The sequence below is a fragment of the Amia ocellicauda genome, chromosome 12 (assembly GCF_036373705.1).
Source record: "Amia ocellicauda isolate fAmiCal2 chromosome 12, fAmiCal2.hap1, whole genome shotgun sequence".
NCBI lineage: Eukaryota > Metazoa > Chordata > Actinopteri > Amiiformes > Amiidae > Amia > Amia ocellicauda.
The window spans coordinates 19,186,169-19,210,269 of record NC_089861.1 but is presented as its reverse complement, the minus strand read 5'-3'; the positions used below and the strand labels follow the sequence as shown (position 1 = coordinate 19,210,269).

General features: G+C 43.2%; 1 protein-coding gene across 1 annotated transcript; it reads right to left on the bottom strand.

Moving 5' to 3' along the window:
• Nucleotides 1-9,458: 9,458 nt before the first annotated feature.
• ankrd13d (ankyrin repeat domain 13 family, member D) lies at nucleotides 9,459-20,621 on the bottom strand. The gene is made up of 15 exons (XM_066718625.1): nucleotides 19,516-20,621; nucleotides 18,700-18,835; nucleotides 18,485-18,609; nucleotides 17,994-18,039; nucleotides 17,734-17,877; nucleotides 16,927-17,116; nucleotides 16,717-16,783; nucleotides 16,424-16,505; nucleotides 16,255-16,316; nucleotides 15,808-15,938; nucleotides 15,530-15,687; nucleotides 12,432-12,551; nucleotides 11,956-12,128; nucleotides 10,334-10,413; nucleotides 9,459-10,241 (listed from the first exon to the last, which is right to left on the bottom strand). The coding sequence occupies exons 1-15, from the start codon at nucleotides 19,597-19,599 to the stop codon at nucleotides 9,860-9,862; spliced, it is 1,980 nt and encodes a 659-aa protein (XP_066574722.1). The 5' UTR covers nucleotides 19,600-20,621; the 3' UTR covers nucleotides 9,459-9,859.
• Nucleotides 20,622-24,101: the final 3,480 nt, after the last annotated feature.

Below are 24,101 nucleotides of genomic sequence, written 5' to 3'. Positions count from 1 at the left end.
TGCTTCTGTATAAAAATCAGACCTCTGGGTATTTAACTGCAGCACAGAGAGTAAAGAGGGACTATAGCTAGATGGCACTTGCTTAACAGCCAGCCCCCTTCAGTTGTTCAATTGTTGCATTACAGGTGTACAGGCATGCATCACTGACAGCGCCCTAAGGGTCAGGTAGTTTTTCAGGTTTAATGTTAATTATTGGGTACAACTGGGTAAAACCCGAAACTCAGAACCCCAGCCTGTAACTCATGTTTTGATTTGAATTTTATTTTTGTTTCCTCCTTGTAAAGCACTTTCCTATAAATGGTGCTATGTGAGTTTACTGTGACAGACAGACAGACAGATGGATAGTGAGATGAAGACTAATAAAGACACAGAGTGAAAAAGGAATGAAGGTTATCTGGTCTGAGTTTGCCAAATTTAAGATTTTCTATGAATATGTTTGTTATGCTATTCGTTAGTGCCTTGAGGAACAAAGGTGGGAAATTGTGTGCAAATTGACAGGGCAGAATTTAACAAATTTCCAGTTGGAACGGAGGGAGGTGGGGACGTCATGGCAAACGTCATGCTGGTTGCCCAATGGCAGTCAGAGAGCGTCACTGTGACTCTGAGGTTTATAAGGGAGGGGCACTGAGCAAGTACTGATGCTGCTGATGAGGCTGTGATACACCGCCCCTGCTACTGACGGGAGCCCCAGAACTACAACACAGCTGGTGAGTCACAAGCTCAAATATTATTACATTATTCATAATGGTTATTATTATTGCTATTACTCATTATTATTAGTTGTCAAGTTATTGTTATTTATATTATTATATTACTGTTGATATTCTTCTTCTTGTTGTTTCTATTATTGCTATTATTTGTGGGTCTATTGCCATGAATTGCCATTGGTGACTCTTCATTGTTGGATTGTCATGCATGTCTGTGTGCGCTGGATCGCCATGGACTGGACATCAAGGCCGTGCTCTTCCTGGCACTCTGTGCCCGGCTCACTGACCCTGTACTGGAGGCAATGGTTGTTGATGATGTGGAGGCTGCGTGGTGGCAGCATGACCGTGATCGTTGTCACATTCCTGTCTTTAGATAGCGGAGGTGTGCAGGTCTCTGTTCGTCCTGCCCGTCTGTTACAGTTTATTCTCATTCACTAGAGCTTGGCCCTGTGGTTGTGTTCCTGCTTCCCTGATTGTTGGTGGGTGGGTCCCTGTTGGTTCCCTCTCCCTTTTGTATATGACTGTAAGTTGAGGGCTTATCCACTGTGTTACCTAGTCTCTCTCTCTCTAAGTGCTCTGTTGACTTTCCTTTATCTTTCCTCTCTCCCTCTCTCTCTCTCTCTCAGGTACAGACTGGAGGATGAGAGCTGGTGACATCTTTTGGTTCTTCCTCCTTGCAGGTGAGAGAGAGATGGGGGTGAGTAGTGGAAAGAGAGAGAAGAGGGATCGGTATATAGAGGGATAAGAGAAAGGAGAAGGAGTGGCCAGAGAGATAGAGGGAGAGAGAGAACAGAGAGTACTAGGCAGGGAGGAGATGAGGAAACACTTCACTTTAAAGTTTTCTCCATCGCCTCCTCTCTTCCTCACTCTCCTCCTCTCTCTTATTGTCCTGTTCTCTCCTCTTCTCTCTTCTCTCAGAAAGAATAGTTTGGGAAGACTATAATGTAACTATAACACGCAGGTTCAACATTCTGGAGATAGATTACAAAGAGATTATTATTATAGTTTTTATTGTTGTTGTTGTTGTTGATGATGTTATTGTTATCATTATTATTAATAATAATGATAATATTTTAGTTTAATGTCAGAAAATGATGTGGTCTAGTTCAAAAAGCCACAACCCTACTCCATTTGTAGGGTTAATAAGAGCTCCATAAGAGCCCTTACTCCTAATCCATCCAAGATTTCAAGATTTTAAAGTACAGAAGCTTCTGGAGAGAGACGACGGACACAGGGCATTCCTCAGGCTTCCAACCTCATCTCTGATGCCCGCAGTTTAGTGAAATATGCACATTTATACTGTGAACACATATGAGTTAGCAAGTACTTTCGAATTGCCTTCCACAAAATAATATATTTAATAGGTGATTGAAATATAGTTCCCACTACCACCACATAGTAATTCTCAGGCTTTGCAAAAAAAAACGTTTTGAAGGATGATCCTGAAAATACAATAAAAGACAATTTAAAACAGTGTAGCTTGAATTGTTGTTATGATTATTATTATTAGCTGTAATAAATACAAATGTAATATTCACTCACCTGCTGAAGCCAAGCTGGCAGTCTTTGGCCGCTACACCATCATGCCAAACTAACTTACCTGCCGCCTTGCATCCAGTGTGAGCAACCTGTAACACTGGGTACATGGCCTGCAGCTGAACTGTTGTCATTACTGACTTCCTCTGACTGGCTGAGCTGTGGCCGAAACACATTTGTGTCCAGCCTATCCTATGCTCGCTGTTGAAGCCACACCCAAAAACAACTGTGGGAAAATACCTTGTCTGGTTCTCTCCTCATGCAGGAGTTACACATGCTGTCATCACAGATGGAGATGGCCATTATACCGCAACTGACATGCTGACATCACAAGTGGAGAAGGCCATTGTCCAGCAACAGCCTTTTATTGTCTTATTAGTGCCACAACCACAGCTCCCACTACCAACACAACTGCAGCTCATACAACCTCCACAACAGCAGTAGCTCACACAACCACCACAACAGCAACACCCACTACTATCACAATTGCAGCTCCCACTACCACCACAACTGAATTTCCCACTACTACCACAACTACAGCTCCCACTACAACCACCACTACAGCTCTTATTACTACAACCACAACTGCAGCTCCCACTACTCCCACTGGCACAACACCTGAGCAGATCACATTGGCCTCCTCTGCCAGTAATGGAGAGGGCTCAATCCTCATGCAGTTCAGAATGAATCGGGAGTTTGACAAGAGGCTGACAGACAGAATGTCTTCTCTCTTCATGAACCTGGAGCAGAATGTCACCACAGAGGTACCTCTATTCGTTTTCACCACTATGAATGAGTTTGTGTGTGTGTGTGCGATTGTTGAGAGTAAGCGAGTATGAATGAGTGTGTCAGTGTTTGCGTCTCTGTGGCTCTGCTGTGCACTAAGCTGGTGTCTAATTAGGAATCTGCCATTGATTGAGCTGGTCTAACGTCACAGGTATTGATTGTACTGGGTACCGATCCAATTTGACCCAGCCATAAAATCAGTTGAGTAAAGCTTCAGTTAATATTTATTACGTAAAAAAAATACATATACTACTACATTTACTGCCAGTTTTACTACTCATGTTAATGTTATAGCTATTTTATAACTGTACTATTACCATGTAGTAAAATCAATGATCTGCATCCTGCTTGACAGCTAAGTGCATAGATTGTATTGCTGTGCTGTGTTGCAGCTCAATGGGTATTACAGCAGAAGGAATCCCAGCACCTACAGGAGGTGTTACCTGGAGAGATTCTGGTGAGTAGCCATGGGGACACTGTGGAGATCTTGGCTGAAAGATTACATTTCTTAGTATAAAAAGGGGAATCTCTCAGTTTAAAATTATGAACCTTAGTTTACAGTGGAAGTGTTTTAGTTCATGTAGAATTATCTTTGCTACTGAAATGATCTTCGATTAAAGCAGAAGCGACTCCAGCTCAAGGATATTGCCTTAAGTTAGAGAATCAGTGGCCAGTTGCACTAACTAGGTCATAAATTGGTATTGGATCTGATCTCACTGGTGCTGGGTCATGCAGCAGAGTATATGTTGCACATGACCTGGCTGTATTCCTCACCCCTCCAGCACACTGCACTAACACAGGGTCAAAGTGGCTGAACGCTGGGATCAACTAGAAGCCCTCAGGCTGGATCCAGGATTGGATCTGTAAAATACTACTGGTCCCAGAATTCAGTTTAAACTAATACAACTAAAGATTGTTGTTTTATGGTAGAAGTGCCTCACATTCAAGTTGAAGTATCTTAGATTCAAGTAGTGGTGTCTCAGACTTGGGAATGCTGGTTCATGGCAGATGGGTCTCAGTTCAATGTCAGAATGACAGAATTACTGATTGTCTGTCTGAATGTGTGTCTCTGTGACTGTGTGTTCAGGAATGGGTCATTGGGGACAGATGTGCAGCTGGTGTTCAGCAGCCCCAGTGTGGTGCCCAGTAGCAACACTGTGGTGCAGGATCTTGAGACTGGAGTGGCCTACCTGCAGGTGTTCCTCAATTTGATTCCCAACAGTGTCAATGCCACACGTGAGTATAGAGAGAGAGAGAAACGTACAGAGCTCGGTCCTGATTGTATGATTACAGTTCTAACTGGCACAGTTACACACTACAACTACAACCACAGCTCCCATTATCACCACAACTGTGATCTTCCATTCTTGCCTCTCTGTCCTCTCTGTGATGCCAGGGGAAGACATCACCACTCCTGCCCCAGCCATCACCACTAGTGGAAGCTCTGCAGCTGCAGCTCCCAGTTCAGTGCTACTGCTGCTGCTGCTGCCCCTGACTGCTCTTTACAGCACACTGAGCCACAGCCGCAGCCCCGGACCACACAGCCCTAGATACACACAACACCGTCACACCCAGAGCCCAGTACAACACACTGTCACACCCAGAGCCCAGTACAGCACACTGCTCTAATACAGAAAGGGGAGATAGGCAGAAAAACACTGACCACACAGCATTGTGACATTGTGCCACAGCGCAGTCTGCATTCATACCACTACGACATGCCTCTCTCGTATTGTCACAACAAAACACGACCAAACCACAACCTCACACAGCACTACCAGAGTCTTGGTAATGAATAAATGGATTTATATTTTTGCAGGATATTAAGGATATTTTAAGTAGACAATGCTTCCAATGTTTTGAAGTTTTATATTATATATATAGTGATTTAACACTGTCAGAGCAAAATTGTATCAAAGGAAATAACTATAAAATCTGATAATAAAGGTAATTAAACAATGTATCTGTCTTCTAGCTTCACATGGTTTACAATGTACAGGGGTTCTGTACCGGGATTTAGCTGATCTGCACAATGTTTCTTCAGTAGAACACTGTGCACAATCCAGGGATCTGGTATGTGGTGTTGAGATTGACTGTGTTTGTGTGAGAGTAAGTGTGTGTGTAATATATATATATATATATATATGGTGCTGTTTGAGCTATGTTGAACAGCTCAGGAAACATGTTTTATTAGCACTAGGACACAGCCAAGATACACAAACTTGTTTAAAAAAGTTTGAATTAATGGGGCTTCTGTATCTTACGGAATGTGCATTTGTGTTGTAGTGCTGCCACCCTAAGGTCTAGTGCACAATTACAGCACTGGAGAAAACATAGTAGTTAAATGTCTTGACGTCCACAATACAAAGACACAGATTTCAAATAAAATAACACAATGCCAGTAAGCACTTTATACACAGCTCAGCAAAAATGACAGGCAGTGTTTTTGTTCAATCACCCATCAGCTCTTAATTCAGAATAAAAGTGGCCAGAGGTGAATGCACCGTTGAAGGGGAGCAGTGCAAAAGCTCAGAGAGGGAGGAGGTGAAAGACAAGTTTGAGAACCTGGACCCACAGACCTGAAGTTGAATCCTTATTCCTTATCTTTTTAAAATAAGTAATGGTTACTTATTCCTTATTTTTCAGAAAATAAGCAATGATAACTTATTTTAATTATTTTCTGTGTTTTTCAAGAAATAAGTAATGGATACTTATTTCATATTCCTGTTTTTAGTTTTTCAATAAAACAGGTAATGGTTCCTAAGTTCTAATTTCTGAACCATTTCCAAAACCACCTCATTCCTTATTTCTGATTTTTCAAATAAATAAGTAATGGTCACTCTGTTTCCCAGTTTTTTATTAAATAAGTAAATGTTACTTATTTCTTATTTCCCTGTTTCTGTATTTTGGGACACATAAGAACATTTGATACAATATCATATGACAATACTTCCCATCACCTATTCTTTATACGTTGATAAAATCAATCAATCAATCAATTTTTATTTGTATAGTGCCTTTCACAGGGTAAATAAATAAAATTAACCTTGGACAATTTATAAAATAAAATAAACCAACATAAAATAAACCATTAGACACAGAGGAGAGAAAAACAAAAACTCCTATGGATGGCAGATTGTTATAGGAGAAAATAAATCTCTGGGGGTCCATGATTTAAGGCCTAGGCCTAATGGTTGCCACCCCTCCAGACAGTATAGTTGTTACAGCAGCAAGGAGATCAGGAAGTTGTTAAATGGTGCTGCTGACTGAGGTCTTCCCTCTGGTCTGGCCCTGACACTTAATAAAGGTAGACTATGACAAAGATGTGCTTCGGGTGACAGAGAGACATAGTGCTTGAAGTTTGTTTTCTCAAAAAATTTATGATGTGCACTTTCATTATGTTTTATTTCGGTTGTTCAGACAACCCCCTATAAAAGTCAGTGGAAGACATACTGATTGAAGTAATCGAGGTATTTTGTCGGAAACCGAAATAAGGAATGAGTAACCATTACTTATTTTAAAAAATTCAAAAGAGATACAAGAAATTACTTATTTCTTGAAAAAACTAGAAACGGGAAAACAGAAAATAGTTCCCAATAGGAAAAAGTAAAAATAAGTGGGGCGTAATCATTACTTATAAAAATAAATAAATAAGGAAACATTACTTATTTTATTAAAAAACAAACATTTGAAAAAAGTACTTAATTTTCAAAAAAAGAATCATAAATGAATTTTAAAAAAAATGTAAAACATTATTTAAATTATGAAAAACTGAAAACAGTAACAATAAATTAGTACCCATTAGTTATTTTTTGAAAAACAGGGAAACATTAAAATAATTAGTCATTACTTACTTTTTGAAAAATAAGGAATAATAATAATTACACTCATGTAGCACTTTATCTAGACACCCAGTGTTTTATAGGGTCCCACCACCACTGTATAGCAGCCACCTGGATGATGTGATGACAGTTTACCAAAGCCAGATTACCTCACGGGCAAGTGGGGCAACTGCCCAGGGGCCTCCAACCGCCAGGGGCCCCCCGACCACACTGTTATAGTGTATTTGTGCCGTGCCGTAATAAATTATAATTAGAAACTCAAGCGTCCAATGTTTAGGCGCTCACTAGAATATCAACACGGTAGCTGTTAAAAAGCAAATGTCCCGGTTTTTTGATGTGGTACAGAGGTTGTATAGTTTTTTGCAGACAGTGTAAAACAATGGTTTATTCTTCCCTCTTTAACTCAGTCTGGGGTGTGCTTCAAAAGGCAGCATCCAACTCAATTGCTCTGCATTTTTGCTACTTACTGAAAGCACTGAGAAAGTGATGGTTTCTGATGCATGGGGCTGAAACAGAAACAAAAGAAAACTTGAATGCTTCCAGAAACGGTCACACTTTATTTTAAGGGGTGTATTTTGAAAAACATTAAACATTAGTAAATGTATTAATAAACATGATTTTTTTAATCTGTTAACAGCTAGTGCCAATAAAACACTTCAGGAACAGTTAACATCAAACAAGTAGTATGAATGTTAATAAACCACGTTAATAAGCATTTACACCATATAGGCAAGGCCATTCTTATAATCTCTGTCAATCTTACCCTACGTATACCCCAGTAAAATATATAGTTTGTATACGTATGCATTAATGTATAGGTACTGTAATTTGCTTTGCTGTAATTGTAGGACAATAAAATTAATAATAATACTGTACTCACCATGATGATGATAAAGATGTTGCGATGATGATGATGTATGTTATTCCTTAACACTGTGGACTTGCCTGCTAATATTATTGGATTAACATAGCAAAAGGACAGATAAGTGAAGTTGTAAATATAATGTATACATATGTGTGTATATATAGGCAATTTAAATATATAGGCCTAAATAAATATGCAACAGCTAAAAACTTTAAATGCTGTATTTGCGTCTTCGGCTTTTCACGTTTGCCAGAATGTGGGACATTTCTAAAAGTTTGAACTCTCAAAGTTATTTTAAAATAAACCCAATAAATGCACTGATGCATATCTAAAACAATCAAAACAACCAATAATTACATGAATTACTTACTGCATTAAACTCAATGTGCTTCCCCATTGAATGATTAACCCTTTAAACTGTAGAGGTTCTCTCTCTCACTGTCCAATAAACACCTAGATCTCTATTTAACCTTATCCATCTCTACTGTGTATTTTGTTTATTGTGACTAACAATATCGCAATCACCAACTGTGTCTGCATCTCTTGACTCACTCTCTGCAGATATACAGGCTGTAGCAATCAAAACATGAGGCTGTTACGCAGTCTCATCCCAAAAACCGGGCCCTTGTCATACTGCATGATTGGCAGATTGTGAACAAGAGACGAACTCTCTGCAGTCACCTCAAACAAGACAGCCTATAGACCCCGCCATAACCCTAATTAGTGTCCCCCCCAAGTCTGAAATTAAACCTACGCCTCTGGACTGAGGACTAGTCTGCTAGCTAAACTAATTCTTCAGCAACTTAGGGCTCAATGACTGAAATATCAATCCAATTACAATCTGTCTAATAGAAGAATAACAAGAACAGCCAAACTGAAGTCCACTACACCAAAAGACCGAGTCTCCCGAGTCCTGACGCAGGAGGCTTAACACTGCCCTGATTTTACACAGGGATTACGTCAGCTGTAAGGAGCTCATGTGCACTATGAGCCCTGTTACATCAGCAAACACACACAGTCATACAGAGTCAGTCTGACAGTCACAGAAACAGACTGTCAGACACACAGACAGTATGAGTCGATGACACAGACAGTATTTCACAAAAGGCCAGTTAAATACTTTAAACGTTTTTTTTAATTATTATAATTTTTATAATACAGTTTTTCACCATAACCATTCAATTTCAGACAAGATCATTCTCTTCAGATATCATTATAAATATTAATATTCATATTGTTGTAATTATCAATATCATTATTATTATTATATTTAAGGTTTCTTCAGGTCCAACGTCTAGGTATCATTCTTATTCAAATAAATTAACAAACAGAGTCTCTGGAAAACAACAAATAACAAAAACAAAAATCTCAGTGCAGTGTTAATGTACTGTAGTGTCCAGTCAGTCAGTGTGTCTGTACTGTATTAACCCTCTCTCTCTCAGTGCAGTGTTAATGTACTGTAGTGTCCAGTCAGTCAGTGTGTCTGTACTGTATTAACCCTCTCTCTCTCAGTGCAGTGTTAATGTACTGTAGTGTCCAGTCAGTCAGTGTGTCTGTGCTGTATTAACCCTCTCTCTCTCAGTGCAGTGTTAATGTACTGTAGTGTCCAGTCAGTGTGTCTGTACTGTATTAACCCTCTCTCTCTCAGTGCAGTGTTAATGTACTGTAGTGTCCAGTCAGTCAGTGTGTCTGTACTGTATTAACCCTCTCTCTCTCAGTGCAGTGTTAATGTACTGTAGTGTCCAGTCAGTCAGTGTGTCTGTACTGTATTAACCCTCTCTCTCTCAGTGCAGTGTTAATGTACTGTAGTGTCCAGTCAGTGTGTCTGTACTGTATTAACCCTCTCTCTCTCAGTGCAGTGTTAATGTACTGTAGTGTCCAGTCAGTCAGTGTGTCTGTACTGTATTAACCCTCTCTCTCTCAGTGCAGCGTTAATGTACTGTAGTGTCTGTCAGTCAGTGTGTCTGTACTGCACTGCATTTTATTGAGACAGAGAGAGAGGTGTGTTTCAGTATTTCTTATTAGGAAAGAGGTTGGATTTCATGAACAACAGAGTCTGTTGCATGGAGGAAAAATAAATAAATGTAAACAAAATAAAAAAACTCATGGGCCAATCAGAGGCTCTACTTCTCAGTGAGTGACAGCTGTAGTATCCTCTCCAGCTCCTCCTCCTCCTCCCGCCTCCTCCTGTCCTGCTCTTCCTGTTCCCGGCAGGAGAGCTCCATGGCGATACGGAGCTGCTCGTCGAAGCTGGTTGCCACAGCAAAGGCCCCAGACACCCTGGGGGGGTAGCTGGGGTCAGACAATGAGCTGTAGGAGGGCGGGGAGCGGGCAGGGTCAGAGGGGGACAGGGGGAGAGTCGGGGGTGGGGCAGAGTGAGGAGGCTCCACCCCTTCATCGATTGACTCCTCCCCTTCAGTTGTGGATGTGACTGTGCTGGCCACACCCCGCCCCCCACCGCCATTACCTCCTGCCAGAGAGAGAGAGAGGGACTCCTGTATGGCCCTGAGAGAGAGAGAAAGAGAGGATTAACACAGTTCAGTACAGACACACTGATAAGACTACTATGCAAGGGGGGGGTACAGTATAGTGGTTACCTCTCCAGTTGACTGTCCTCCTCATACAGGTGACCCTGAGAGACGGGCCGAGTGTTAGTTAGAGCCTCCCAGATAGTCACCTGAGAGAGAGAGAGAGCGAGAGAGAGAGAGGGGGAGGGTTAATTCAGGACAGTACTCACACTGCTATCCATATAACTGGGTGTGTATAGCTTTAAAAATTGTGATTTTGTTTGAGGCTGGCCAAGTTTGTCCTAGTAGGTTCTTGTAATTTGACTAATGGCTTTGATATCTCCATGCTGGGGAACTGCACCACAATTGTTTTTATCTTAATTCGGATAGCTGTATTTATTGTTTTAAATATGTCAATGTTGCATATAGTCTGAAGTAGAGCCCTGCATTTCAGCCCGAGCCCGACGGGCCCCGACTTATTTACGCCCCTAGGGCCGGGCTTCGGGACAATTTTCACGTCATAGTTCACACGCGGGCCAGTCGGACTCGGGCCGAGAATTGTGATAAGCTGTCGGACAAGGGCTGGGCTGGGGCCTACGAATAGGTAGTCGCCATTTTCTCTCTAGCAGACCGCTCAGTAACAATCTCATGGCAAGACGAGAGTGCGATTATACGAGATCAGTGACGTTTGTGTGGCCCCGCCAAGAAGCACGTGGTGAGGCTGGGTGTGTGTCTAACACTTGACAACTGTACTAGTCCAGTCCAAGCATAATATTAATAATAATCACCATATCTTCCAGCTGTACCTGTGAAATGGCATTATTTACCAGAAGACAGGAAGACCTGTGTAAAGCAGCAGGAATCGGTTTGAGGCATTTGAAATTTGATTAGGCTCCACCACTAACCTTTCCCTATATAATCAATATCCAGTCCAATCTGACAGCCGGGTTTATCGTGAGCATGTCGTGGAACCTTCACGTGCCCTTCAATGCATTTGCAATGTATAGGAATGTGCACATACTTATATATCAAATACTCTTGTGTCCACTTTCTCTCGCATGTTATACATGTATGTGTTAATTTATGTATTCATGCATTAGCACAAAGTCGGGGGTCTATGCACACTGCCAGTAGCTCACCACAGTGCTGTCGGATCAATAATTACTGTGGAAGAGACACCTATATACTGCTTTATATACAGCTATGAAACTATGGTGTCGGTTTATCATTCACCAAACACGACCACTTGCATCCAAATGCCAAATGAAGCGCTCACATCAACAATAACAATAGAGCTTTCTTATTCAAATGGTAGTGCTTTGTAAGCATGGTGTGGCATCAGAAGTGCATGTACTCAAGAGTATAGGGCTGCAACTACATCAAGTTTGTTTACATGACCAAGTTTTGAAACGTCAGCAGTCCCAACTGGATACTGTCAACATGGCACAGCACATACAGAGAAAAAGTCGAAAGCCGAAATGTGTACAAAATTTTGATTTTTTTTTTGTAATTGTATATTTATTTTGTAATACAATGGAATTGTATAATAGGCTTGGTTTATTGGCTAGGGTAGTGATACAGTTTCCCTTCAACAGTGTCTATTATAATACAGTGACAGTGGCACCCTCACCTGGTCGCTCTCAGTACTGCATCAGTATCAGTGTGAGCTTCTTATTAACAGTGCCTATATTACAGAGACAGGAGCGCCTCACCTGGTCACTCTCAGTCCCTGCGTCCAACAGGCTCTGCTGGATGGCGAACTGCAGCAGGTTGTCATCCTCGTCTCTCATTGGCTCGCTGCGGCCCGCGCCGAGCGTGGTGTATTCTGGGGGAGGCTCAAACACCGAGGGGTCCACCTCGCACTGCAGTGGTGGGGGGGTACCACCTGGCAAAATGCAAAGAAAGAGACAGAGGGAGGGGGAGGGAGAGGGAAGAACAAGAGATTTTAAACAGGATATAAATCATTTTAGTCAGCAGCAGTGAACACATTGATAAAAAAAATCTGGTACATTATTACAATATTAGTACATCTTGTTGTTAAAGTCATCCGAGTACAGTAACATTTCAGTGTGGAGTGTCAGTGTTGTTAAAGTCAGCGCAGTGGAGCGTCAGTGTTGTTGAAGTCAACGCAGTGAAGAGACAGTGCAGTGGAGCGTCAGTGTTGCAAGTATAGAGACAGTGGGCTCACCTGCGTCTGCGTCACTCTCTTCTGGCGGGGGGCAGACAGTGACGGAGCTGACCGGCTCATCACAACCACACAAGTTACTAAAGGTCACCCTGGCATTGAGCACATGGAACAGGGGGATCTCTGAGAGAGAGAGAGAGACAGAAAGAGAGAGAGTAGAGGAGGCAGAGGGAGACAGTCAGTCAGTCAGTCTGTATTAACCCTCTCTCCCTCTGTGTCAATGTCCTGTCCTACATTGTACACACTCTCTTCCTGTCCCTCACGCAGTGCATCTATATTAAACTATAACCTAATTTCAGAAGCTCAGTTTTTTTTGTTTTTGTTTCCTGCTGTTCTTTTGGCTTGTGCCAGAGCTGAATTACACTCCTCCTCTGTGAAGGAATCAGCATTTCTCTCTTGTTTGTGGTTGTTCTATCGGTACATTTATTGCTGTGCGAGTCTGAAAAAGCTATCTTTCTATCTTTCCAGTAATTTAATTGTCATTAATAAATGTTTATTCTGTGTTTTGTTTATAGTAATCGCAAATACACATAAGCACAGTTATTATTATATTCTCTGGATGTATTTATTGCTGTGCGGACCTGGAATTTGTTTTTTATTGATCCATCTTTCTAGTAATTTTATTGCCATCAATAAATGTTTTTTTAAGTGATCATTACAAGACATACCCTTGTGAAAAAGTACTAAAGTACTATACTAAAGGGTCAAAATAGTACAAAATAGTGTACTATTAGTTTGCTATTATGCCCCTTTCCCACTGGCACATCAATCCTATGATTTTTACCAGTATATAAATTAGCAGTAGTACATTAAGTATTTGTAATGTATTTAAACCTAGGGTTATCAGCAGTATATTTGATTCTTTAATTTGTAACTCGTTATTTTTAATAGTGCCAGCCGTGTTTGTGGATTTTTGAATGTAATTGAGAAACATTTACAATTATTATTAAAATCTGTGCAAAACTGATAGCTTTTACTTGATGACGGGTTCAGTTAAAATCCTCCCCCTGGACCTGCATGGCTTCTCAGCCCCCGGGCAGCACTAAGTAAGGAGCAGGACTGGTTCAGGGTTGGTGCGACAAGATTGCCAGTGGGTAACGTGCCGCACTGCGCCAGCCTGGCTCCGGGTCGAGTCAGATATTCAGTGGAAAAGGGGTATTTGTATTTCAACCCAAGTATACTTTTAGTATACTACTTTTTCACAAGGGTATAAGCACAGTTACTATTACAGCTAGGTCCATAAATATTTGGACAGTGACACAATTGTCATCATTTTGGCTCTGTACGCCACCATAAAGGATTTGAAAGGAAACAATCAAGATGTGCTTTAAGTGTAAACTTTCATCTTTAAATTCAAATTGGGTGAACGGTGTAGGAATTACACCCATTTTTATATGTGGTCCCCCCCATTTTAGGGGCTCAAAAGTATTTGGACAAACTAACATAATCATGAATTAAATTGTGAGTTTCAGTACTTGGTGGAAAATCCTTTGCAGTCAATGACTGCCTGAAGTCTGGAACCCATAGACATCACCAGATGCTGTGTTTCTTCCCTGGTGATGCTCTGCCAGGCCTGCACTGCAGCTGTCTTTAGTTCCTGCTTGTTCTTGGGGCGCTTTGCCTTCAGCATTTTTTTGCCGTCAGGGTCATTGTCCAATGAATTTTGAAGCATTTGGCTGAATCTGAGCAGATAATATAGCCAAACACTTCAGAATTCATCCTGCTGCTTTTGTCAGCAGTCACATCATCAATAAATACAAGGGAACCAGTTCCCTTGGCAGCCATACATGCCCATATCATACCATGCTTCACAGATGAGGTGGTATGCTTCGGATCATGAGCAGTTCCTTCCCTTTTCCATACTCTTCTCTTCCCATCATTCTGGTACAAGTTGATCTTAGTCTCATCTGTCCATAGGATGTTTTTCCAGAACTGTACAGGGTTCTTTACATGTTTCTTGGCAAACTCTAATCTGGTCTTCCTGTTTCCTGTTTACATATTGTGGTAAACCCTACCTCTCCTCAGAACTACCACCCTGTCTCCCTACTCCCCTTCCTCTCAAAGACCCTCGAGCAGGCGGTCCACTGTCAGCTCTCTGCATTTCTTTCCCATCACTCACTCCTTGATCCTCTGCAATCCGGCTTCCGCACAGCTCACTCCACTGAGACAGCTCTGCTGGCAGTCACTGACTCCCTCAGCTGTGATCGGGTGGCCTCCCTCTCCTCAGTCCTCATCCTCCTTGATCTCTCTGCAGCATCTGACACCATCGATCACTCCATCCTCCTCTCCTGCCTCGCTGACCTTGGAATCTCTAGGACTGCTCTCACCTGGTTCTCCTCCTACCTCAATGACCGGACCTATCAAGTGACATGGAGAGGTTCCTCATCCACCCCCCAACCTCTCCTCACAGGCGTTCCCCAAGGCTCCGTCCTGGGCCCCCTCCTGTTCTCTATCTACACTCGCTCCCTGGGCCCCCTCATCGCATCCCATGGTTTCTCCTACCACTTCTACGCTGATGATGCCAAGATCTTCCCGTCTCTACCGCTCTCTATTGTCCGCATTCTCCTCCTCAGTCACCTCAGCCAAGAAGTCTTACTTCCAATCACTCTTTGAATCCACTTAGTTTGTTTTGATTTCTAAAGCAAACCTGAAGGCAAATCGCCCCAAGAACAAGCAGGAACTAGAGACTGCTGCTGTACAGGCCTGGCAGAGCATCACCAGGGAAGAAACCCAGCATCTGGTGATGTCTATGGGTTCCAGACTTCAGGCAATCATTGACTGAAAAGTATTTTCCAACAAGTATTGAAACTCATAATTTAATTAATGATTATGTTAGTTTGTCCAAATACTTTCGAGTCCCTAAAATTGGGGGGACCACATATAAAAATGGGTGATATTCTACAATATTAATAATAAAATGCAGAGAAAAGTTAAGCACCTCACTGATGAAGGGCAGCATTTAACACTCACGCTGCAAAGGGTTAAACTTCTCCCTGTCCCTTTCCTCCTCCTCCCCCCTCATCCCCTTCTTCCCTCTCCCTCCATCCCTCCCCATCTACATCTTTGTCCCTCCCCATCCATCCACCCTCACTCCCCCTCACCGATCTTGACAGGGAAGCCGGGGGGCAGCCTCAGGGTGATGAAGTCCCTCAGCTTGGCGAAGTGGGCATTGGAGATGGCCATGAGGTCAATGATGGGGGTCACCTGCTCCCCCAGAGACAGGGGGTGACACTCACTGAGCCACAGAGTGGCCTTGAACCTGAGAGAGAGAGAGAGGAGAGGAAGGCCAGTGTCTCCATCAGCCAGTCAATCATCGTACGGGTCTCTTGGTCAATGTATGAGTCAGTCAGTGTTGTGGACAGTAGTCAGTGGTCAGTACCTCTGCACTTTGCTGCTGAGCTCCAAGGGACGGCCGATATCCCGGTGAGGCAGCGTGGGGTCAGGGCTAAAGTACTCTTCCGCAGTCAGGGCGCTGGGGTTAGTGGGGCTGGCACACTGAGACACCTGACTCTACACACACAACAGCACAACGACACAACACACACAAACGGACACAAAGAGAGAGAGACACACACACAGTGAGAAAGACACAGACACACACAAAAATAAAATAGAGAGAATGAGAATGATTAGAATCTGGAGGGAGAGGGGAGAGGATTACAATTAAGACTGGGGATTATGTTCAATACCAGGATTAGGTTTAACAGCAGGATTATATACAGGCTAATCAGAGTCTGTCAAACCAGGCCTATGGCAGCGACTGCTGCTGCTCATAATATTAATAATAATGATATTAATGAGGAAGACGGCGGGGCTGAAGGCTTACCCCATTGTGAGAAACGTGCTGCTCTGCAATTCCCAGGAAAGACTGGAGGGGAGTCTTGGAGCCTGGAGGGAGGGAGAGAGAGAGACTTCAATACAGACAGACATACCGACTGGCTCACTGGCACTGGACAGCTTAAGGCACAGTGTGGTTCTGGTTGCGGTTCTGGTACCTTTGCTGCGGTTCTTGTCCTGGTCAGACAGATGTTCTGTTCGCGATCGGGTCACCAGCTCAACGTTACTGGCGCTGTACACCTGAACACAGACACACAAACCTCCATTACAGTACAACTGAACATAGACACACACACCCCCATTACAGCACTGAATACAGTACAGCTGAAGACACACACCCATTACAGCACTGAACACAATACAGCCGAACACAAACACAAACTCACAGTACAGCTGAACACAAAGACACACCTACAAACAGATGGACACACTGATACACATACATACACACCTTGGCTTCGTATCCACTGATAAACTCAGACTTCTCCGAGCGCCAGCCCCAGATACCCGACTTATTCCTGAAATAAATTACATTATTACTATTATCATCATCATCATTAATGCATTAAATGCTGTCTGGGCTACAGTAAAGGGCCTAGACTGGTTCCCATCTCCTCCTCAACCCCATTCCTCTCATTCCCTCCCCCTCCCTTCTTTGTACCTCTCGAAGGCGATGTTCTTGGTGTCCAGGTGTGTGCTGACCACAGGTGCGGTCAGTCTCTGGGCCACACTGTCCTGGCTGGGCGTCATGGCGGCCAGCAAGATCTCAGGGTCACGGAGGGGCAGAGACAGGGACTCTGTGTACACCAGCTGCTTGTCATGGTCAATCTCCATCACCACAGCACCGCCCTCTGACACAGAGAGAGAGGGTTAATACAGTACAGACACACTGACTGACTGGACACTACAGTACATTAACACTGCACTGAGAGAGAGAGGGTTAATACAGTACAGACACACTGACTGACTGGACACTACAGTACATTAACACTGCACTGAGAGAGAGAGGGTTAATACAGTACAGACACACTGACTGACTGGACACTACAGTACATTAACACTGCACTGAGAGAGAGAGGGTTAATACAGTACAGACACACTGACTGACTGGACACTACAGTACATTAACACTGCACTGAGAGAGAGAGGGTTAATACAGTACAGACACACTGACTGACTGGACACTACAGTACATTAACGCTGCACTGAGAGAGAGAGGGTTAATACAGTACAGACACACTGACTGGACACTACAGTACATTAACACTGCACTGAGAGAGAGAGGGTTAATACAGTACAGACACACTGACTGACTGGACACTACAGTACATTAACACTGCACTGAGAGAGAGAGGGTTAATACAGTACAGACACACTGACTGACTGGACACTACAGTACATTAACACTGCACCAAGACAGAGAGACTGAATCCCCTCCTTCCCCCTGTTCCCCCTCTCCCTCTCTTACCTCCTCCTTTGAAGATGTAGCTGCGTCTGCCCTTCAGCCAGGTCATATGCTCGAACCCAAGTAGCGTGGTGTCCACCCTGAGACTGGAGCCACTCTTCCACACGCGGTACACATCACTGGGGCACACTTTAGATACCAGGGGCACTGAGAGAGAAAGAGAGAGAGACAGGGTTAATATATAACAGACAGGCAGACAGGCAGGCAGGCAGGCAGGCAGGCAGACAGGTGTACAGACAGACAGGTATACAACTTTCTCTCACCCCAGCTGGTGAACTCCCACTTCATCTCCACGTAGAAATCACGTGCCTGAAACAACAACACACTGACTTACTACCTGCAATGGGAAATCACAGAGTGCACTCCACAGACAACACACAGTCCAGTCCAGTGTTTAGTTTCTCAGTGTTCAGTGTGTGTATCAGTGTCTAAATGATTCCATGTGTGTGTCAGTGTCTCAGTGTTCAGTTTCACAGTGTGTGTATCAATGTGTGTGTCAGTGACTCCGTGTTCAGTGTCACAGTGTGTCCCAGTTGTTCAGTGATTCAGTGTGTGTCTCAGTTGTTCAGTGTTTCAATTATTCAATGTGTGTTTCAGTATCTCAGTGTCACAGTGTGTGTCTCAGTTGTTCAGTGATTCAATGTGCGTCTCAGTGTCTCAGTGTTCAGTGTCCCAGTGATTCAATCTGTGTGTTTCTCAATGTCTCAGCAGTGTTCAGTGGTTCAGGGTCTCAATTCCCAGCAGTGTTCAGTACCCTGCGCAGTTTGTTCAGTAGCTCTGGGATGCCGGCCAGCCTCTCAGTGGCTCTCTTGTAGTCTCTGTACTGCAGCACCAGCTGGACCAGCTCTGGGTCACCTGTACTGACCGCCTCCTGCAGCACTGACACACACACACACACACACACAGTTAATACACACACTGTTGATTCACTATACAGTCCAGTACAGAGACAGTGCAGTGCAGGCTCACCGGTCCAGCCCTGCGAGGTGGTCTGTGTTGGGTCGGCCTGGTGCCTCAGCAGGACACGGCTACTCTCCAGGTGCCCCAGGCTGACCGCCAGCTGCAGGGGGGTGCGGCCCCGAGGATCCAGAGCCTCCACATCACACTGAGAGAGAGAGGGTCAATACAGTACAGACACACTGACTGACTGGACACTACAGTACATTAACACTGCACTGAGAGAGAGAGGGTTAATACAGTACAGACACACTGACTGACTGGACACTACAGTACATTAACACTGCACTGAGAGAGAGAGGGTTAATACAGTACAGACACACTGACTGACTGGACACTACAGTACATTAACACTGCACTGAGAGAGAGAGGGTTAATACAGTACAGACACTGACTGACTGGACACTACAGTACATTAACACTGACCTGAGAGAGAGAGGGTTAATACAGTACAGACACACTGACTGACTGGACACTACAGTACATTAACACTGCACTGAGAGAGAGAGGGTTAATACAGTACAGACACACTGACTGACTGGACACTACAGTACATTAACACTGACCTGAGAGAGAGACAGAGAGGTCGTCATACTGATATACACTACACACAAAGATAAAGACTGTACAGTACAGGACAGACACACAGTTATAGTAGAGTTCAGACAGTAAGTGCAGTCACACAGTAGTATACAGTTATGCAGTTATACAGACTGTACAGTACAGTGACGAGTTCAATAATACTAGTAAAAATGACAACAGAAACAAGCCATCACGCCATCACACCACCACTACTACTACTACTACTACTACTACAATAATACTTACTTTGTTTTTCGACAGCTCCCGGTCCAGTTCTATGTACTGGTTGTGCCAGACGAGATAGTGCAGCGGATAAGCCTCCTTGGCCATCGTGTTCCCAAATACTATCAAATATCGATTAGCTCTCAATGAATAAATCGCTCGGATCGATACAGCAGCAGCTCCGGTCCAGCGGCCAGCGAGACAGCGGCGCCACCCAGACTACCAGTGTGGGACCATTGTGTGCAAACCGCCCGAATGTGTGGAGAAAAACAGATCATATATGTCTATATATAATATAATCGTGACAATAAAGACACACTTCTATTGAAATGCTAGCCTATGTGTAGCCTCTCTCTTTCTCGCTCAGTGCCGCTTTATAGTATTTAAATAAATAACAATAACCAGCCAGCGGACGAATCGGATAGATAAATAATAAATAAATATATTAAGACAACGATAAATAAATAAATGCCCCGAATACAGCAGCGGCAGATAGCGTGAGGACGATGCGGCGTGAAAGCAGCCCGCACCGCAAAAACACCACAGGCGTCTAGTTCTGCGCCGCCTCCGTGCAAACGGTACCGGATCAATTCGAGATTTGCAACCGTCCTGTTCTTAAATCATTATTATTATTGTCGTTTTGCTGTTACTGATTCGGATGGCACGGCTGACAGGCTGTGATGTCTGTTTTTCTCTCCTCCTCTTGGTCTGCCTAACCCTCTCTTCGCCCCCCTCTCTCTCTCTCTCTCTCTCTGATACGCTGTTACCCTGCGCGGTGCTGAAAAACAGTGCGGCCTACTTCGCGTGTCACATCCACGGAGCTCGAGTGTCGAGTCGGGCCGGCCAGGGGGGTGTCAATACAGGCCCGCGGTGTTCGGGCAATAAATAAATAAATAAATAAATAAATAAATAAATAAATAAATAAATAGAGCCCTTTTGACAATTAAACACACGTAAACGTAAGCACTATTTTAAACATACCATATTTGTTTGGGTAAAGACGTATAATAATACTGTATTTTATATTCACCCAAACAGGAGGGAGTTTAAAACCTACATTTCTTTCGTTTTTTATCAAATGTATTTACCCGTTGTCTCGTCCCTGTGCGGATATTAACTTCCAGGTTATAAGACAGAGCCGGGGAGTTTGTCGTCGGGATGTGCAGGCAGAGAGAGGGGGAATACATTATTTATTTATCTCTTATTTATTTATTTATTTATTTATTTACTTCGTGGACGAGGCGAGGCGGTAGTTATTTATGGAGTGCAGATTTAAAGATTAAATAGTATGCCTGTTTATCCAGAGCCTTTATGAGGATGAGGATGATGATGATGATGATAATAATAAATAATAATATTTTTAACAATAACATATCAGAACAATAATGCACTTCAGACACCTCCAAAAACTTCATGCATCAACCGTGCTTCTCCACATTTACTCACATGCATTGAGCAGCACCTGCAGCCCAAGGCTTCAGACAGGTCTAATTGTATTATCTGCTTACTTTTTCAATATGACATTAAGTCAACAGAAGATGTTAAACCCCTGTAAACAACCTGTTACACAAAAACTAATTAAAACAATAATACTTTTGAGATCATCAGTAGAGAAGTTAATTACTGGCTCTCAATGCAGACTGAGCTTTGAGATTCTTTGTGCCTTTTCAACCATTTGTAGAGAGAAACATACTTGCTGGGTCGACAGAATTAATCTTTAAATGATAATAATGATCATTCTAAATAAATTCTGTTTTTATCTATAGCACAATCCAATTTTATTGTTATTGTTGTTAATGATAATAATCATAAACTTCCGCCAAGCCCGTTCCCTTTGGCTCAGGTAGGCTACAGTAGGTAGGGACAGTGAGAATCTCATTCATCCAATAATAATAATAATAATAATAATAACAATGGGTTGTGTTATATGGAATGATTGGTTAATAGTGTAGTGAATTGTGTTTGTTTTATTCCCTTTCAAACAAACCCAACAGATTCCACAATCTTGGACACACTTCCAAACCTGCCTACAATATACGCACTGGATAATCACCCCACCTTCTCAGACATCCTCTCGGCTGTCAGAAACAAGAGCCCTGGTCCCGATGGTATCCCAGCTGAAGCCCTTAAAAAAGGTAGCTACCTTCTTTCAAGTGGTCTGCATAGATTAATTCAAAAAGTATGGTGCAAAGAAGCCATTCTCCAAGAATGGAAAGATAGTAAAATTGTCACTATAAAGAAAGTAGACAAATCTGAGTGTGGAAACAGATGCGGCCTCTCCCTGCTCTCCGTCACTGGGAAAGTACTGACGTGCCATGCTGTCTCACCTTACATCCCACCTCACTGAAACTGTGTGACTTCAGGAAAGTCAGAAGTACAGCAGACATGATCTCCGTTTTACGGAAAATCCAGGAGAAATGTAGGGAACAAAAAGATCTCTACATCTCCTTTATAGATCTTATGAAGGTGTTTGATACAGTCCATCGTGAAATCCTCTGGACAGTATTGGTCAAGTTTGGTGTTCCCCCAACATTTGTCAGTATCCTTAAACGGCTCCATGACAGCATGGAGGCATGGGTAATTGTAGGCAGGCAGCAGTCTCCCCTTTCCCTTTCAATGTAGATGTGCATTCTGGCCCCAGTGATCTTCAGTCTGTTCCTGGTGGCCATCACAATCCTTTCCCACAATTCACTGCATGCAGATGATGGAATACAACTTCAATTCCACCTTGATGCTTATTTAACATCAGACGTCTTGAAACCCTCACTCAAACCAAGACCACAGCCATCCATGAGCTGCGATATGCCTATGACTGTGCACTAGTGGCCCACTCTGTAACTCATATGCAGCATATTATGGATCATCATCAGAGATCATTGCCCAACAGATGTCCATATCCACTAATTCTCAACAGTTTGCCATAGATGGAACTACTCATCTAAGGACTAAGGTCGTCCAGCAGTTCCATTACCTCGACAGCATACTGACTCCATCATGCCTCATAGATGATGACAATCAGGCCCGTATCCACCAGGCCTCATCAGCTTTCAGTAGGCTGCACACCTGTGTATTTGAGAACACCAACCTTAAAACATCTACAAAGGTTGCAGTCTACCAGGCAGTTTGTGTCTCTACACTTCTATATGGTTGTGAATCCTAGACAACATCACCGCCACATCAGACACCTGCAAGCCTTTAATAAAAAATGCGTTCAATTAATCCTTGGCATTAGCTGGGAGGACCGTACCCACCCAGTTGACATCCTCCTTAAAACGTCAACTTTGTTGGGTAGGGCATGTGATAGGGATGCCTGAAGTCTGTCTACCGCAGCAAGTGTTACACAGACAATTACTAGCTGCCAGTAGAAGACCTGGGGGGCACAAATTGCGTTATAAGGACCAGCTCAATATAACACTATTGAGATGTAACATTAAGTCCTGCGACTTTATTGCAAATTCATTATTGCACTCAGTTAGTATGATGGGAGTTGATGTCCTTGTAAAACAACGTACCCACCAAAGGAGAGCAAAAAGACAGCATAGACACCTCTGTGCAAAATCATCCCAATCCCCAGACCCAGCCTTTACATGCCCCCCATGTGGCACATCCTGTGGCTCCAGGATTGGACTTTACAGTCACCTGCAATGGCACAGACACCAACACAAGTAGCCAGATTAAAGACTAACGATAAGAACCCACCAATAACGTCATCTTCATTTTCAGATGGACTGCCTAGAGCACAGCTGGCTGCCTGGCTGTTTCTTCACAAATACGTTATAATTAAAAGTCAATTTACAATTATTTGTTGCAGTTTAATGTCAATACATAATGTGGAGTCTCAAGTAGATACAGAATTCAAAGTATGCCACACGACACCATACAGTGTTTATACCACAGTAAACCACACAATTAACCGTTTACACCACACTACACAGCATTAGTCTTCTATGGTAGAGCTTCATCTTTGGACTATATAGTACAGGCACATATTTCCCCACTGCACCATCGGTCAGTGCCTCAGTTTGGGGGCTTCAGTCCTCCAGCTCGCCACATTACAGTGCATTACTTTCCAGCCTCGATTGTAATTGTTACCTGCTGAATAAACCCAGGGCTGCAGCAGAAGAGGGCAGATAGGCTTTACTATACTTTATATGGAAGGAGCAAGAGGTGCTGTATATGCACTTCGATCTGAAAATAGACATCTACGACCATTAACTTGAGTGCGTTGCAGTTAACTTTCAGTACAAATGGTGCTGGTTACTAGGGAAGCTTAAGCAGAGGTGGAGAACTTGTTACTGTGTTCATAGCTTGGGACCCTGTAACACAATGACTGCGCTGTAGTGGAATGTATTGTACCGTAACTGTACTGTATTGTACTACAGTGTAGCACAGTATACTGCAATAGTAGTGTAGGGTATTAATACTATAGTGCAGTGTACTGTAATGCCTGGTGTAGTTTATCCTGCTGTATTGGACTGTGGTGTAGTATATATACACAGTACTACTCTACTGTGTGTGTGCATGTCACACGCTGCTGCAGGGCCCTGTTCACCTATCACAACAGGGCCCTGCAATCAAAACACTGCGTCAGTCAGATATTCAAACCGCAC

Coding starts and splice junctions, on each gene's coding strand:
- ankrd13d (XM_066718625.1), bottom strand. CDS start 19,599: ATGGCCAAGGAGGCTTATCCGCTGCACTATCTCGTCTGGCACAACCAG. Junction 17,117..17,733: donor CTACATCTTCAAAGGAGGAG/GTAAGAGAGGGA, acceptor TCTCTGTGTCAG/AGGGCGGTGCTGTGGTGATG. Junction 16,784..16,926: donor AAGAACATCGCCTTCGAGAG/GTACAAAGAAGG, acceptor AATTTATTTCAG/GAATAAGTCGGGTATCTGGG.